At 29.4% G+C, this 14,126-nt stretch overlaps 1 protein-coding gene across 1 annotated transcript; it reads right to left on the bottom strand.

The window, feature by feature from the left end:
- Positions 1–3,881: 3,881 nt before the first annotated feature.
- Positions 3,882–5,460, bottom strand: LOC145613783 (uncharacterized). Its single transcript, XM_081668835.1, has 2 exons — positions 5,292–5,460; positions 3,882–4,663 (listed from the first exon to the last, which is right to left on the bottom strand). The coding sequence occupies exons 1-2, from the start codon at positions 5,458–5,460 to the stop codon at positions 3,882–3,884; spliced, it is 951 nt and encodes a 316-aa protein (XP_081524961.1).
- Between the last annotated feature and the right edge of the window lie 8,666 nt (positions 5,461–14,126).

Below are 14,126 nucleotides of genomic sequence, written 5' to 3'. Positions count from 1 at the left end.
TTGTACGACCTGGACACCTTCAAAACAATGAATCTCTGGTTTACAGGACACCTGACTTTGTCAATCAAGTTCGTGACCGGCAATGGAATTTTAGATCAGAGCGAGAAAGTAGAGAGAAGTAAGAGCATTTCAGTGCCTTTTGTAATTGTGAAGTGTCCTTCATATCATAGAATTATGGGGTTTATATAGGGATGTGGGAGATCATGCTTCTAGGGTTTCATAACCTAGGAAGATCGGCTTCCCTATACGTGATAGACACATGTCTTAGGGTATGCTTTATGCTAGGTTTTCTTCCTTAAATGGGCTTTGAGCCCATCATCATCTGATGTCTCTCTTAGGCCATGTGTCATGCTCGTATTAGCCTTTTAATTTATAGCTAAGTTGGATGTCACGTATCTGCTTATAGCTGGGCTACTTGCTTGTCGATCTCTCATTTGTCTATAAAAAGGGATTTAAGATACCCCGAAACAGAGTTAGTAGTCTAATGGATTATGAATGGAGTGTAACTTTCATGGATCAAAATTTCTGGTTGCTTTTCCCTTTCGGTAAAATCCATAAATGGTTACAAGTTTTCTTAAACATTGTTGAAGGCTCCCTACTTTATCCCTTGTCCCTATCATATAAGTTAAATCTAACTTTCTACAATTGACGAGCGCCCCACCATGTTCACACACCTAAAGTAGACGCACTTCTTATGATGCCTACAGTATACTAATTTAATACTAAAACAAGGTTGCTTAGGTAAAAACTGATATAAGAGAATTAGTTACAAATTAGCCGCAATATATGTACCAAGAACTACAAGTAACATATTAACGTCAAAATAGGCTGCAATCTACATTTTCATGCAGTTAAGCTTGTAAGTCAAAAAAAATATTATACTTGTACAAAAGCTTTTCTCTGTGCATATACGTGCAACTGACTAATAAAAGAATAATAGAAGTTGGTTTCTTAACTGATCGAGATTACTCACCCCACGAATTGAAATCAAACACACTTATCTTTGCATATAATTAAACATGTTAATAATATACAAATAGTTTATCTATTAACATCAACATTTCTGCAAGAAATTAACAAGCATCTATCAATCTTTTCTTGGTGGGTATAGTATCAGTGTTGTCTTATAAAAAAATTTCAAACTAAATTCTATCCATCAACTTCATGGAATCGTTCCTATTTGCTATATTACTCATGTACGTTTTCTTGTTCAAGTAGTGCACATAAGAGCCAACCTTTAAAAAATGAGAAAGTATTACATCTTTCTCATTCTAGAGGGCGGCTACACTTTTCCTCCTCATTTTCAAATTCCGGACTTTTAAATAATTGACTAAAAAAACTGTTGGGGTTGAGGTATAGTCTGTTAAAGTCATTTTTGTTACCTTACATTTTTTTTTTTTTTTTCAAAAAAAGCCAAAAAAAAAAAAAATCCTAAACTTAAAGTAAGATGATGTATGTATGATTTAGGAGAATTGTTGAAAGCATGCACTCATCCAAATTAAATTCAAATGTTGCAAAAGATTCAATGCTTTTAATATAGGAACTCATTTTATTCTCCATCTCCAATACGAGAGCTTGTTGTATACACCTGGGTGTACCGTACACCCATGTATAATTTTTTTTTTTTTTTTCATTTTGATGATTGTTTTTTTAATTTAATCATCCAATGAAGATCAAACAATAAGCTTGAGTTAGTTGGGTGTACGGTACACTCAGGTGTATATAACAAATTCTACTCCAATATAGCTAACCATCATCTCTCTTGTTTATCCTTTTTGCTCAGAAACATGCACACAAGTAGAAATTGGTCTAACGTCCTTTGCCTTTTTCTAGTTATGCGGTTCAAGTTATTCTTGACCAACCAATTTAATTAAGAATACACTACTAAAACTCAAATCTAGCAATTTGAGCAAGTTTTATATAGTGATATAAATCATCTACAAAAAAGCTAAGCATTGTAAGCATTGCTACTTATATACAACTAGTCAACTACGATACATTAACAAGCTTGGACAAGTCGGAGTAAAACATAATTTCATTATGTTAACCCTTTCGAGTTGGGCATAGGTGAATTGAACCGAAAAGTTATAATAAACTTGTATTACCCTTTTATTTTAATCCCTAAAATACCCTCTTTATTTTCCCATATTACCCTTTTTTAATGATCTCAATCCAAAATTTTAATGATCTCAACCATAAAAGGATGGTCTTTTTGTACTTTAATGGTCCTAACTTACTTAATGGTCTCAATGTACTTTATTCCAAAAATCTCCCTAAATTAACATACAAGATTTCAAATGGATAGAACATAATCCCTCCGTCTCATAATACAATGTCTCTTTTTCTTTTAGGGTAAACTGTATTATAATGTTTCTTTCTGTTTAAAGGATTTTTTTTTTTTTTTTTTTTTTGATCATTATTACCCTATTTTTTATGAGTTGTCATCTTTTTTCCTTTCATTTTTTGTACTTTTAACATCAATTTTCAACACTTTCTAGCTTTCTTTATCTCTTCAATTATTCCCAACTATTTTTTCTTTCTCTCTATCTCTCTCTAGCCCTACATGCATGCATATATGTACTTCTAATCATTAATTTTATAGAATTTACAATTTTCTTAATTCCCCCATAAAAATCCAAAGAGGCATTGTAAAAACCCAAGAAAAATGAGGAACTAGAAATGGAGGAAAGTTAGGCATTTACAAATGCATAATAAGGGGTATTCACGTAATTATACATATGTACAAACGAATGCATATTCTGGTATTATTGGATGATCAAATAATGGTACCACTGAATATACAGTGATACTATATATGCACATAATGGTATTATATATGCATTCAGTTGTACAAAATTTATGCATAAGTGGTACCACTGAGGATTCAATGGTACCATATAAACTTTCAGTGGAACAATCAACATGTGGTCCGATCCCCATCATGTGATATAATCCGACCAAAAAATAGGTGGGGTCCACCTACAGACCCCTCTCTTCCTATCTCTCTCTATCATGTGTTTTAAAAATATTTTAATCAATGTTATGCATTTACAAATGCCTAACTTTCCTCCTTTTAAAATTCCTCAAGAAATATACTCCCTCCTTAATAATCGCAACACTAAGTGTTGCGCATAGTTTTAGAAAATTACAGGGCATGTAAAGACCAGAGAATGAAATGTAAAATATATAGCTAGGGTATAGTATAGTTGGAAGGGGTATGCTTCGGATTTAGTTCTTAGTAGGAGAGGGAAATAATATTAAAAATATAGTGTAATGTAGGAGAGAGAAATGTAATTTAGGAGAGAGAAATAATAAAATAGAACGTCTTATCAAATAAGATAATGTTGCAATAATTATTAAATGACATAACAGGAAAGTGTTGTGATTATTATTACAAAAGGAATGAAGTATATATATAATAAGAATTCATGCTCAAAATTAGCTACTTCAACAAGTATATATATATATATATATATATATATATATATATATATATATATATATATATATATATATATATATATATATATATATATATATATATATATATATATATATATATTGGAGTAAATCATCAACCACCCGTCATATATTATAAATGTAAAATGCTGAGATTTTTCAATTTACTAGTGTAAAAACCAAGTAAAATATTTGAATACACCTAAGTTTAATTAGCATATATAACTTAACTAACTCATAATTAAGTCCTATAACTTAACCCCTCTCAATCTTCATGCATCTTTAGATGCTTAAAAGGAAAAACAAATTGAGAAGATGAGAGGAGTTCATATTACAAAACATAATAAGCCGGTTTAAAGCATAGATTAAAGGATATAATTTATGTTAAACTAAACTTATGAGCATGAATTGAATTTTGTTGATCAAGAAGGGTTTCCCACTCCAAGAAAATCAATGAAATTAACCTCTTTGGTGTTACTCGCCATTGCACGACCGCATCCTCCATCCTCGAGTGCTTCTTCTTGTAATGATGATTGCCTAATAGCAGTTGTTGTTGTTGTCGTCGTCTTGCTTTGGCTGACTAATGGAGCATAACCAAAAGGAATAGCACAATAATTGACTCCATAAGACGAGCCAAACCCTATACCACATGAAAACCTTGTATTAAAACCGTTTGAGTGATCAAATAATGAGCTATTAGTACTATTATTAAGCCAATTTCCTAGTAAACATTGTGGATGTATCGTCGAAGATGATGCCCTATAAGTCCCCTTGCTTATACATGGTCGCGGAAAAGTCAAGCATGCCATTGTACTAGCTTTCCTCTCCTTGTTTAAATTATGTTCAAACTTGTACAATTCGCGACTATGATCATTATTCTTTAGGGTTCCATGATGTTTCCATGTTTTTGAGAGAGGATCATGAGTTGATGAGGTGGTAGACGACAAAATACTAGGACTAATTAAGCTTGATCTGTTGTTTGATTGTTGCTTGGACCGTTCCCTTTGCATCCTAGCCATGATAACGTGCCAATGGTTCTTGACGGCATTATCTGTTCTACCAGGGAATAGTCGCGAAATCAATGCCCATTTGTTCCCATGGATCCGGTGGGCGGTCATGAGCCGTTCTTCCTCCTCTTCTGTGAAAGGCTTTCTGTTGATTCTTGGGTCCAATTGATTGAACCATCTTAACCTACAACTCTTACCTGAAAAACAAGTTTGATATATACATTTAAAAAAAAAAAGAAAAAAAAATTGATCAAGACATGTTTTCAATATATAATCATCTATTTTAGTGGATTATTTAGGAATAAGTACCTTTCGGATTAATCTAATTTACTTAATCACAATAAAAAACAATTCTCTAAAATTGTAACTTTCTAATTATAAACCTAGCTAGGATACTTAAATTTTACATCAACCCCATGCATATATTATTATATAAACTATAGATTAAAAAAAAAATTGATTTCTGTCCATTTCAATATCTTACAAAAAAATATGAACAAAATAACTCTTATATTCGTATTAAACTCCAAAAACCTAATTTTTTAAAAAAAGTAAATCACATGGAAAATTAGGAACATGTTCTCACAAGACCAGAACCAAATTTATCTAAAAGTAAAAAATAAGAAAATTTGCTATCCAAAAACCTAATTAATATGCTCATAATATGATACACAAAACAAGAAAATTGGTTTTAGAAGAAATATATAGAGGAAATAATTATTAGTAATTATCTATAAGTTGATTTAATGAACAAAAATGATTTGTAATTATCTATAAGTTGATCTATCTAATGAACAAAACAAGCAAGTACATAATATAACATACCTGATCTTCCTTGGAGCTTTTCAGCTATGGAATTCCAATTTTGAGGACCATATTGCTCGACGAGTTTTCGAAGCTTTTCGTCTTCAGCTGGTCTCCAGTGACCTCTAGGAAAGCTGTTACAAGACTTCATCATCTCATTATCACTTGAATTTTTTCCAGAATCCTCCATCATAATTAGTTATCAATCTAATTTAAGAGATAAATATAGGTTTATGTTATATGATGAGAATAATATTAATGTTATTAAGCTTAGTTATGATTGTTTTATTTGACTTTTAAAATAGAGAATTGAAAATAAGAAGTAGTTTGGAGAGAAAAATAAATTAAGTGTAGTAAAGTAAGAGAAGTATAGGTTAAGATATAAAAAAGATGGAGAAGAAAGAAAATGGGTTAACAGAATAACAAAAGTGAGTAGGTTGTGTTTTTAGGGTTGTGGATGGGCAGTCACTTTTGTTGTTTTTTCACGACATATTTTTTTAAAAATATTTTTAATATTTAAATAAATTTAAATTTCTATAAATTTTTTATTTTTGTAGAATTCTAAACCTATTTGTTCTTTTCGTTTTCTGATTACAAAGATTTGAAAGGTTTTTTTCATTTGGAATCTTTGTATATATGATATGACTAAGCTAAAATATTTCCATATTTTTTCTTCCATTTACTTGGTAAATGTATGTGCCAGACTTTATTACTTTTTCTACAAATTACTATGCAATTTTTAAAATAATATCTCATTAATTGAATTTTTCCATGCATGATTTTAAATTTTAATCATCATTTTCTCTTTTTAATTTTCACATTAATTAGATTGTCCTTCTTATTTTCTTTATCATCTTTTTGTTTTGAAAAGTGGGACTAAGGGCTTGTTCATATTTACTTAATTTCAGTTCAACTCCAATCAGTTCAGTTCAATCCAGCTTCTAATTTCCTTCTCTCATAAAATATTCTTTTCAGCTCAGTTCAGTTCAGTTCAGTAAATGTGAACAGGCTTAAATAATGTGAAAAGTAGAATCTCTATTATTATCTTAATTGTTTCTCTATCTCTCACTAAGATTCACTTTTCTTAATATACTCCATGATTCCAAACGAAAAGAACAACTAGGATTGGAGAGATTAGTATATATACAGAGGATTTTTATAAGATTACACATGCATGCATGTTAATTACAAAAGACATTAAAAATTATCATTAATTGTGTGAATAGTACAAAAGTCAAATTTGGTAAAGTTTAAAAAATAGACGAAGTATATATTTTATTTATGTTGGACCATCGTTATTCTTGCTATCTTTAGAAATGGTTAAGGTTGACAATATAGTTAAAATTATGTTTTCTATGAACACAAGTTAATGACTACTATATATGTCTGCTTGCTATGGCAATAATTTAATTGTTGACAACAACGTTTGGTACTTCGTATGTCTTGAATTGCTTTTAAATATTGAAACTTAAGTTATTAGGAGTAGTATCAGATTATGACTATTTTGTCTACTTACGATAAACATAATTAGGCCCCGTTCTCTTCACCTTATTTTTGCTGAACTGAAATTATTTTACTGGCATAAAATTATATTTGCTGAAGTTAAATTATTATTACTGAACTTAAATTAATTTTACTGAACTGAAATTATTTTTGCTGAACTGAAATTGTTTTTACTGATTTTGTATTATAATTCTTCTTTAAGAAAAATGAATTTTACTGAACTGAACTGAAATTACTTAATAGAAATTAATTTTATAGAACTGAACTTATTTTTACTGAACTGAAATTATTTTTACTTAATTACATTTTTTTAAGGTGAAGAGAACATGGTCTTATTATCAATTATTTTTCTTATATTATTTATCTTGTATATATTCTACATGTTGAAAAGGAAAAAGTTTTGCCTTAGGCCCTGTTCTCTTCACCTTAAAAAAATAATATTAAGCAAAAATATTTTTAGTTCAGTAAAAATAAGTTCAGTTCAGTAAGATTAAATTGAGTTCAGTAAAAATAAGTTCAGTTCAGTAAAATCCAGTTATCTTAAAGAGGAATAATAATAGTAAGGCCTTGTTCTCTTCACCTTAAAAAAATTATATTAAGTAAAAATAATATAAGTTCGGTAAAAATAAGTTCAGTTCAGTAAAATTAATTTCAGTTCAGTAACAATATTTCAGTTCAGTAAAAATAAGTTCTATTCAGTAAAATTCAGTTTTCTTTAAGAAGAATTATTATTGAAAATCAGTAAAAAATAATTTCATTTCAGCAAAAATAATTTCAGTTCAGTAAAAATAATTTAAGTTCAGCAAAAATAATTTAAGTTCAGTAAAAATATTTTCAGCTCAGCAAAATTAAGGTGAAGAGAACGGGGCCTAAATCAGTAAAAATAATTTCAGTTCATTAAAATAAATTTAAGTTCAGTAAAAATAATTTAAGTTCAGCAAATATAATTTTGTTTCAGTAAAAATAATTTCAGTTCAGCAAAAATAAGGTGAAGTCAAGTTTTAATAACATTTCTTATATGCTGACATGCATGTATGGACTAACATTATATTAATTTTTACCTCTAAAAGAAAAAAAATGGTAATTACACGAATCTAAAGATCTCTCTATCTCAAGAATAGATTAGAACGTTTATTTGCAGTTTTACATGGAATACTAACTATACTAGAATCCTCAATACTTCCACGATTTTTTTTAATATGCATCACTTTAACCAGCACACATACATATAATGCACAACTTTGACCATCAATATTGGTATATTAGTAAAACAAGACATAAAAAGTTAAATGTATGCATTATGAGTAATCTAATATGAGTAATATTTTACTTAATATTTATATATTATCAAAAATATCTAGTCAAAGTTAAATTAGTAGTCAAACTGATGCACAAAATTATCTTTCAGAGGGAAATCCTTCTAATAATAGTTTGCTAATTTTGACTTGGGATATATTCATATTTGTATTAATCATATTGTGTGAGTCATTTGGTTGGAATCCAGATTATATAGTACTCCCTCTGTCCCTTTTTTACATTTTTGTTTGTAAAATTATACGGGAATTTAGAAACTAAGAATAAAACAAATAACAATACAACAAAACACAATGGGAAGTACAAAACATTAAATGATGTCTTTGAGTAAAACAAAGATATATTAATATTTAATGATGAGATGTTATCAATCCTTTCAAAAAAAAAAAAAAACATGCTCCTATGGGAAAATTAAGAATCAATCATATTCATCTAAATTTAGGCAAAATAATTCTGAAGGAGGAGTGAGAAAATAAGGTTGAGAATTGGAAATTAAGAGTGAGAAAATAAGAGTGAGCATTAATTACAAAACAGAAAAAGATGGATGATTTAAGATATTTGGGAAAAAATACTTTCTAAAAAAGGAAAGGAGGAATGTAATTTTGGAATATCCAAAAAACAATCAAGAATGTAAAAAAGGGACAAAGGGAGTACAAATATAAATTAGGATGTATCATGTGAGTGATTTCGAGTACGTATACATTCCATATTTGGGTTAAAAACATAATTCAAATTACGCAATTTGATTTGAGTCAAAAAAATTTTAATATCTAATCATATAAAAAAATGTAAATGGCATTCATTAATATAAGGTTATGTATTAATCTCAACTATATATTGTGTAAAAAAAAATAAAGAATTAATCTCAACAACTTTTAAGGACAAGTTAGCATATGCCTTCTATAGCAAAATATAATACTCCCTCTGTCCCTAAATTACATTCCTCTTTGGAAATTTACACGGGAATTAAGGAGGGAAGAATAAGACAAATAACAATAATTAGATAATGCAATGGGAAGTACAAAAATAGATTAGTTATTACTCATAACAAGTCATCAATCCTTTGCAAAAAAAAAAGGACCAATCATATGCTCCTAATTAAAATTTTTTAACCAATCATATTCATAATTTGACACAAAGATTATGAGTGAGATTAGGTAAGGATGAGTGAGAAAGCATTAAATATAAAACAGAAAAAGAGAGTTGATTTACTAAAAAAAACTTACCAAAAATAGAAAGGAGGAATGTAATTTTGGAATACTAAAAATAGAAAGGAGGAATGTAATTTTGGAATACCAAAAATAGAAAGGAGGACTGTAATTTAGGGACGGAGGGAGTACTTTTTTTTATTATTATTATTTTTAAAGTGCTTTTATTTTTTATTTTTAATTTTTTTTTTTTGAGGAAAACCAAATAAATACCTAATAAATACTTCGTATTAATATCAATATTCTTATTGAACCAGGAAATCTTATTTAATTAGTACTTCCTCCGTCCCTAAATTACATTCTTCTTTGGAAATTTATACTGGAATTAAGGAGTGAAGAATACGACAAATAACAATAATTAGATAATGCAATGGGAAGTACAAAGATAGCTTAGTTATTACCCATGACAAGTCATCAATCTTTTGCAAAAAAAAAGGACCAATCGCATGCTCCTAATTAAAAATTTTTAACCAATCATATTCATTGTAATTTGGCACAAGGATTATGAGTGAGATTAGATAAGGATGAGTGAGAAAGCATTAAATATAAAACAGAAAAAGAGAGTTGATTTACTAAAAAAAAATTTACCAAAAGTAGAAAGGAGGAATGTAATAAGGGACGGAAGGAGTACTGTATTAAACTACATATCAAGAAAATCCATAAACAAGCTTTTACTCCCTCTGTCCCCTTTTGATAGTCCCTTATGGGCAAATTTTAGTTTTAAAATGTTCACCCCATTTGGTTTTTCCAACAACCATTAAAATTAATTTTTTACCAAAATTCCCTCCAATTTGCAACAATACTTGTGCAAATGTAAATTTCACATGTAAATTTATTTTCTCATGTACTTTTATTACTTTCTCTCTCTACTTTTTTGCATACCTAATGTCAATTTATTTTTTCAATGTACTTTTACAATTTTTATTTATGTTTATTAGTTCCCGTGAAAAATGGCCATAAGGGACTATCAAAAGGGGACGGATGGAGTAGTATTTAGTACTCCATCCCCTTTTGATAGTCCCTTATGAGCAAATTTTAGTCCCAAAATGTTCCCCCCATCTGTTTTTTCCAACAACCATTAATATTAATTTTTTTTATCAAAATTCCCTCCTATTTGCAACAATACTTGTGCAAATTTAAATTTCTCATGTAAATTTTGTTTTCCCATGTACTTTTATTACTTTATCTCTTTACTTTTTAACATATTTAATGTCAATTTACTTTTTCAATGAACTTTTACTAATTTATATTTGTGTTTATTAATTCCAGTAAAAATTGTCTATAGGGACTATTAAAAGGGGACGGATGGAGTATATGGAGTCATATATTTGGTCCATTTAGACACTTCATGATTCATTTTGTTGATTTAAACGGAACTAAATCAACTAATTAGTGGGTGATTGGCTCTATTTTCAATTCCTAACTAATGTTATCCCAAAATCAACGTTCACATATCTAGCTTAGATTTTATGTGGATGACGTACCTATATATAATTTACTTGAAGTGCCCCATAGATAATGTTTAAGATTAAGTCAATAATCAATAGTATGGATGTTAGAGATATCGGAAAATATATGTGTGATATATTTTCCGTATATATCATTTAAGAGAATAATATATTTAGGATATTTATGTTAAGATATTATTTTGAGAATATATCATTAGGATATGGTATATCTTTTAGGAATATTGTTTCCTATCTTATGAGGTTAGGTTTTGTATAAATACTCAACCTATTGATGAATAATAAACAAGCAATACAAAAGCCATTCTATTCACTATTCTCTATTAATTTGTCATATAAAATTATTATTTCTATCAAAAAAATAAAATAAAATAAAATAAAATAAAATACTATGCATTATTATAAGTCATATATGATCAGTAAAAATATAACTTCATATTAGATTTGCCTTAATAATGTACAATTTATATTATTAAATTTGTATAACTAATAATTATAGATGTTTGCTGATGGTTTAAAGTACGTTTTGAAAACTTAATTAATTAGTTAGTAGCTTAGATAAAAATATTAGACATTATATCACACCCTCCGTCTCCTTTAGATAGTCCCTTATGGGTAAATTTTAGTCCCAAAATGTTCACTCCATTTGCTTTTTCCAACAACCATTAATATTAATTTTTTACCAAAATTCCCTCCAATTTACAACAATGCTTGTGCAAATTTAAATTTCCAATGTAAATTTTGTTTTCCCATGTACTTTTATTACTTTATCTCTCTACTTTTTTGCATACCCAATGTCAATTTACTTTTTCAATGTAATTTTACTATTCTTATATATGTTTATTAATTCCCGTGAAAAATGCCCATAAGGGACTATCAAAAGGAGGGACTATCAAAAGGGGACGGAAGTACTATGAGGTAGAAGGAACGGTAATTACATAAGACAATAATGACAAGTTAGCTACCCTATTACAAAGACTAGAAAGTAGATGAGTGTTTTAAGATAGATTATGGTTTTTTTGTCAGAAGATTAGTGATAACTATATAAGACCATTGACAAGATACCCTTGCTTTCTGTCGGATATCATTGAGGTGAAGTATAACAATAAGATAGGGACTTTGTCTTTAACAATACTAATTGTTTATTTTATTGCTTGTTATCATGATTTTATACAGGAATAAAAACACTTTGATTTACATATATCTGAATGCCTAAGGTTTAGCACTTTTTAGCTAGTCAAGCACAGGATTAGTTTTTTCTTTAAAAGAAAAAAAAAAGCACAGATTAGAGTTAGAAGCATATACTTCATCCGTTTCTTAAGTGCATGGTCCAATTTAACTTTTGCATTATTCATGTACGCCAATTTGACTAATGTTTATTCTTTATGCATAAGATCAAAATAAGTCATAAAAGTACCCGTTAGAATTATCTCAATATATTGTATCCAAATGTCAACTTTTTATAATCTATATTTATAGCTAATTAAAGATTATTTGTCAAAGTAATGCTTTGACTGATGTGCCCGTCAAAGTGAGCGAGACACTTAAATGAAAAATCTATAAACCATATAAAAGTTCAAGAGGGAAGTTACTGTTCTTATGAATAGTAACTTCTGGCGCTATTACCCCTTTGCCCCCAACATTAATGTATTGCCAGTTTTACCCTTGCTTGCTTTGACTTCCTTTGCTTAAGCAGGTGGTTTTCCTTTTTGCTTGCTGTGGTGGATTTGCCAGTTAGAGCGTGGGTTTAAGCTGATAATACATATCATCATGATTATGTATTCAGAATTGTACTTAGTTTCGTTGATTGGTTATGAATTAGTGTGTGGTGATCTGCTGAATTAGTGTAATTTGGTGATGGGAGTGGGTGACTGAGGTCTGAGCTGGTACGGTGTACAGTACTGGATACTGTTTGGGTACTTAGGTCGGTGTTTATGGGCTGCAAAAAATTGCTTCTTATTAGGATTGTATATATATACATGTCTGGACTAATTCAGGATGGGGTTTGTGCGATTTTCTCTGTGTAAGTGTATTTCTGTTCACATTCTTTCAATTTCATTGCTTTTATTTCTTTTTTTTTTTTGGAGTTCATTATTGTTTATTTTTTTTAATTGCATTTTCTGAATAAGCAACATTTTGATTGTTCTTTGTAGTGCAGTTGTGTCGTCTTCTCTCTGTAAATTTATTCCTGCTCATTCTGTTATTTATTTTATTGCTTCCCTTATTTTTTGTTTTTGGTCTTATTTTCATTGGTTTCTTAATTTTGTTGGTTCTTTATCTCATTGCTTTCTTTAATTCTTGAGAGGTTTGTTATTGTGTGGTTTTTTCCCTTTTTTTTGGTTTTTGACTTTTTCCATAAGCAATGACTTGATTGTCTGTTTTAGCGTTGTTTTTTGGTATTGATTTTGCATGAATCCCTGCTGTTTTCCCTTTGTTTATGTATTGTATCAGTTATCTCAGTTGTTTACTGTATTGGGTGTTATTTGGGTTGGATGGTGTTTAGAGACGGAATTAGCATAATTAACATGGTGTGACTGATATTGCATGGACATCTATTGTGTAATTCTGTAGCGGTGAGTCAACATTTTGATTGTTCTTTGTAGTGCATTTGTGTCGTCTTCTCTCTGTAAGTTTATTCCTGCTCATTCTGTTATGTATTTCATTGCTTCCCTTATTTGTTGTTTTTGGTCTTAGTTTCATTGGTTTCTTAATTCTGTTGGCTCTTAATCTCATTGCTTTCTTTAATTGTTAATGATCCAATGAAACATTTATATATGGGTATTTGTTGGTATATTCACTATTCGTGATGTGGGATTTTTGGTTGTTTTACAGTTGTCTGGGTATTTGTTGGGTGGAATCTACTTACAAAGGCTGCTCTTTTAAACGGTATGTTGTTTTGCGCCTACTTTGTGCATGTCTTCCTTTTGGGTTTCTCCATGTTTAGTATGTTATTTGGTTGTTGGATGATTGCTTATTTGCTAAAGATGTGGTGTTAGATGTTTAGGGCCATTAGTATGTAGGTAATATGGTTTGTGCTAATCTCTTTTGTTCATTTTGTTGTTTATTGGGAGGAGAGTGGTTGGGGATTTTTTTTTTTTTTTTTTGCTTGGGTATTACTTTACAGGTTAGAAGTAGGCATGTGTTGCCCCCTGTGCTGGTAAGATGAGGGGATATGAGGTTTAAGGTAAAACAAAGAGAAATGTTTAAAGTTTATTAGTCATTGGTGGTTTGTACTTACTTAATTTCCCCTTTTTGTTGTGCCTTTTGTAAAAGGGAATTGGGTTTCTTAGTGATATGGGTCTGATTGGAATATGTATTTTGGCTGTCGCGCCTGTTATGGTTTCTGTGGTTGTGCATCTTTCTTT

This window comes from Chenopodium album, chromosome 25 (genome assembly GCF_948465745.1).
Source record: "Chenopodium album chromosome 25, dcCheAlbu1.1, whole genome shotgun sequence".
In the NCBI taxonomy this organism is placed as follows: domain Eukaryota; kingdom Viridiplantae; phylum Streptophyta; class Magnoliopsida; order Caryophyllales; family Amaranthaceae; genus Chenopodium; species Chenopodium album.
The sequence above is the reverse complement of the archived record's forward strand: the minus strand, read 5'-3'. Positions and strand labels throughout refer to the sequence as shown.

What these genes read in the sequence shown, in the direction of transcription:
- LOC145613783 (XM_081668835.1), bottom strand. Translation starts at nt 5,460, where the DNA reads ATGGAGGATTCTGGAAAAAATTCAAGTGATAATGAGATGATGAAGTCT. An exon ending in AAAGCTCCAAGGAAGATCAG is followed by an intron (nt 4,664 to 5,291) that starts GTATGTTATATT and finishes CTTGTTTTTCAG; the next exon opens with GTAAGAGTTGTAGGTTAAGA.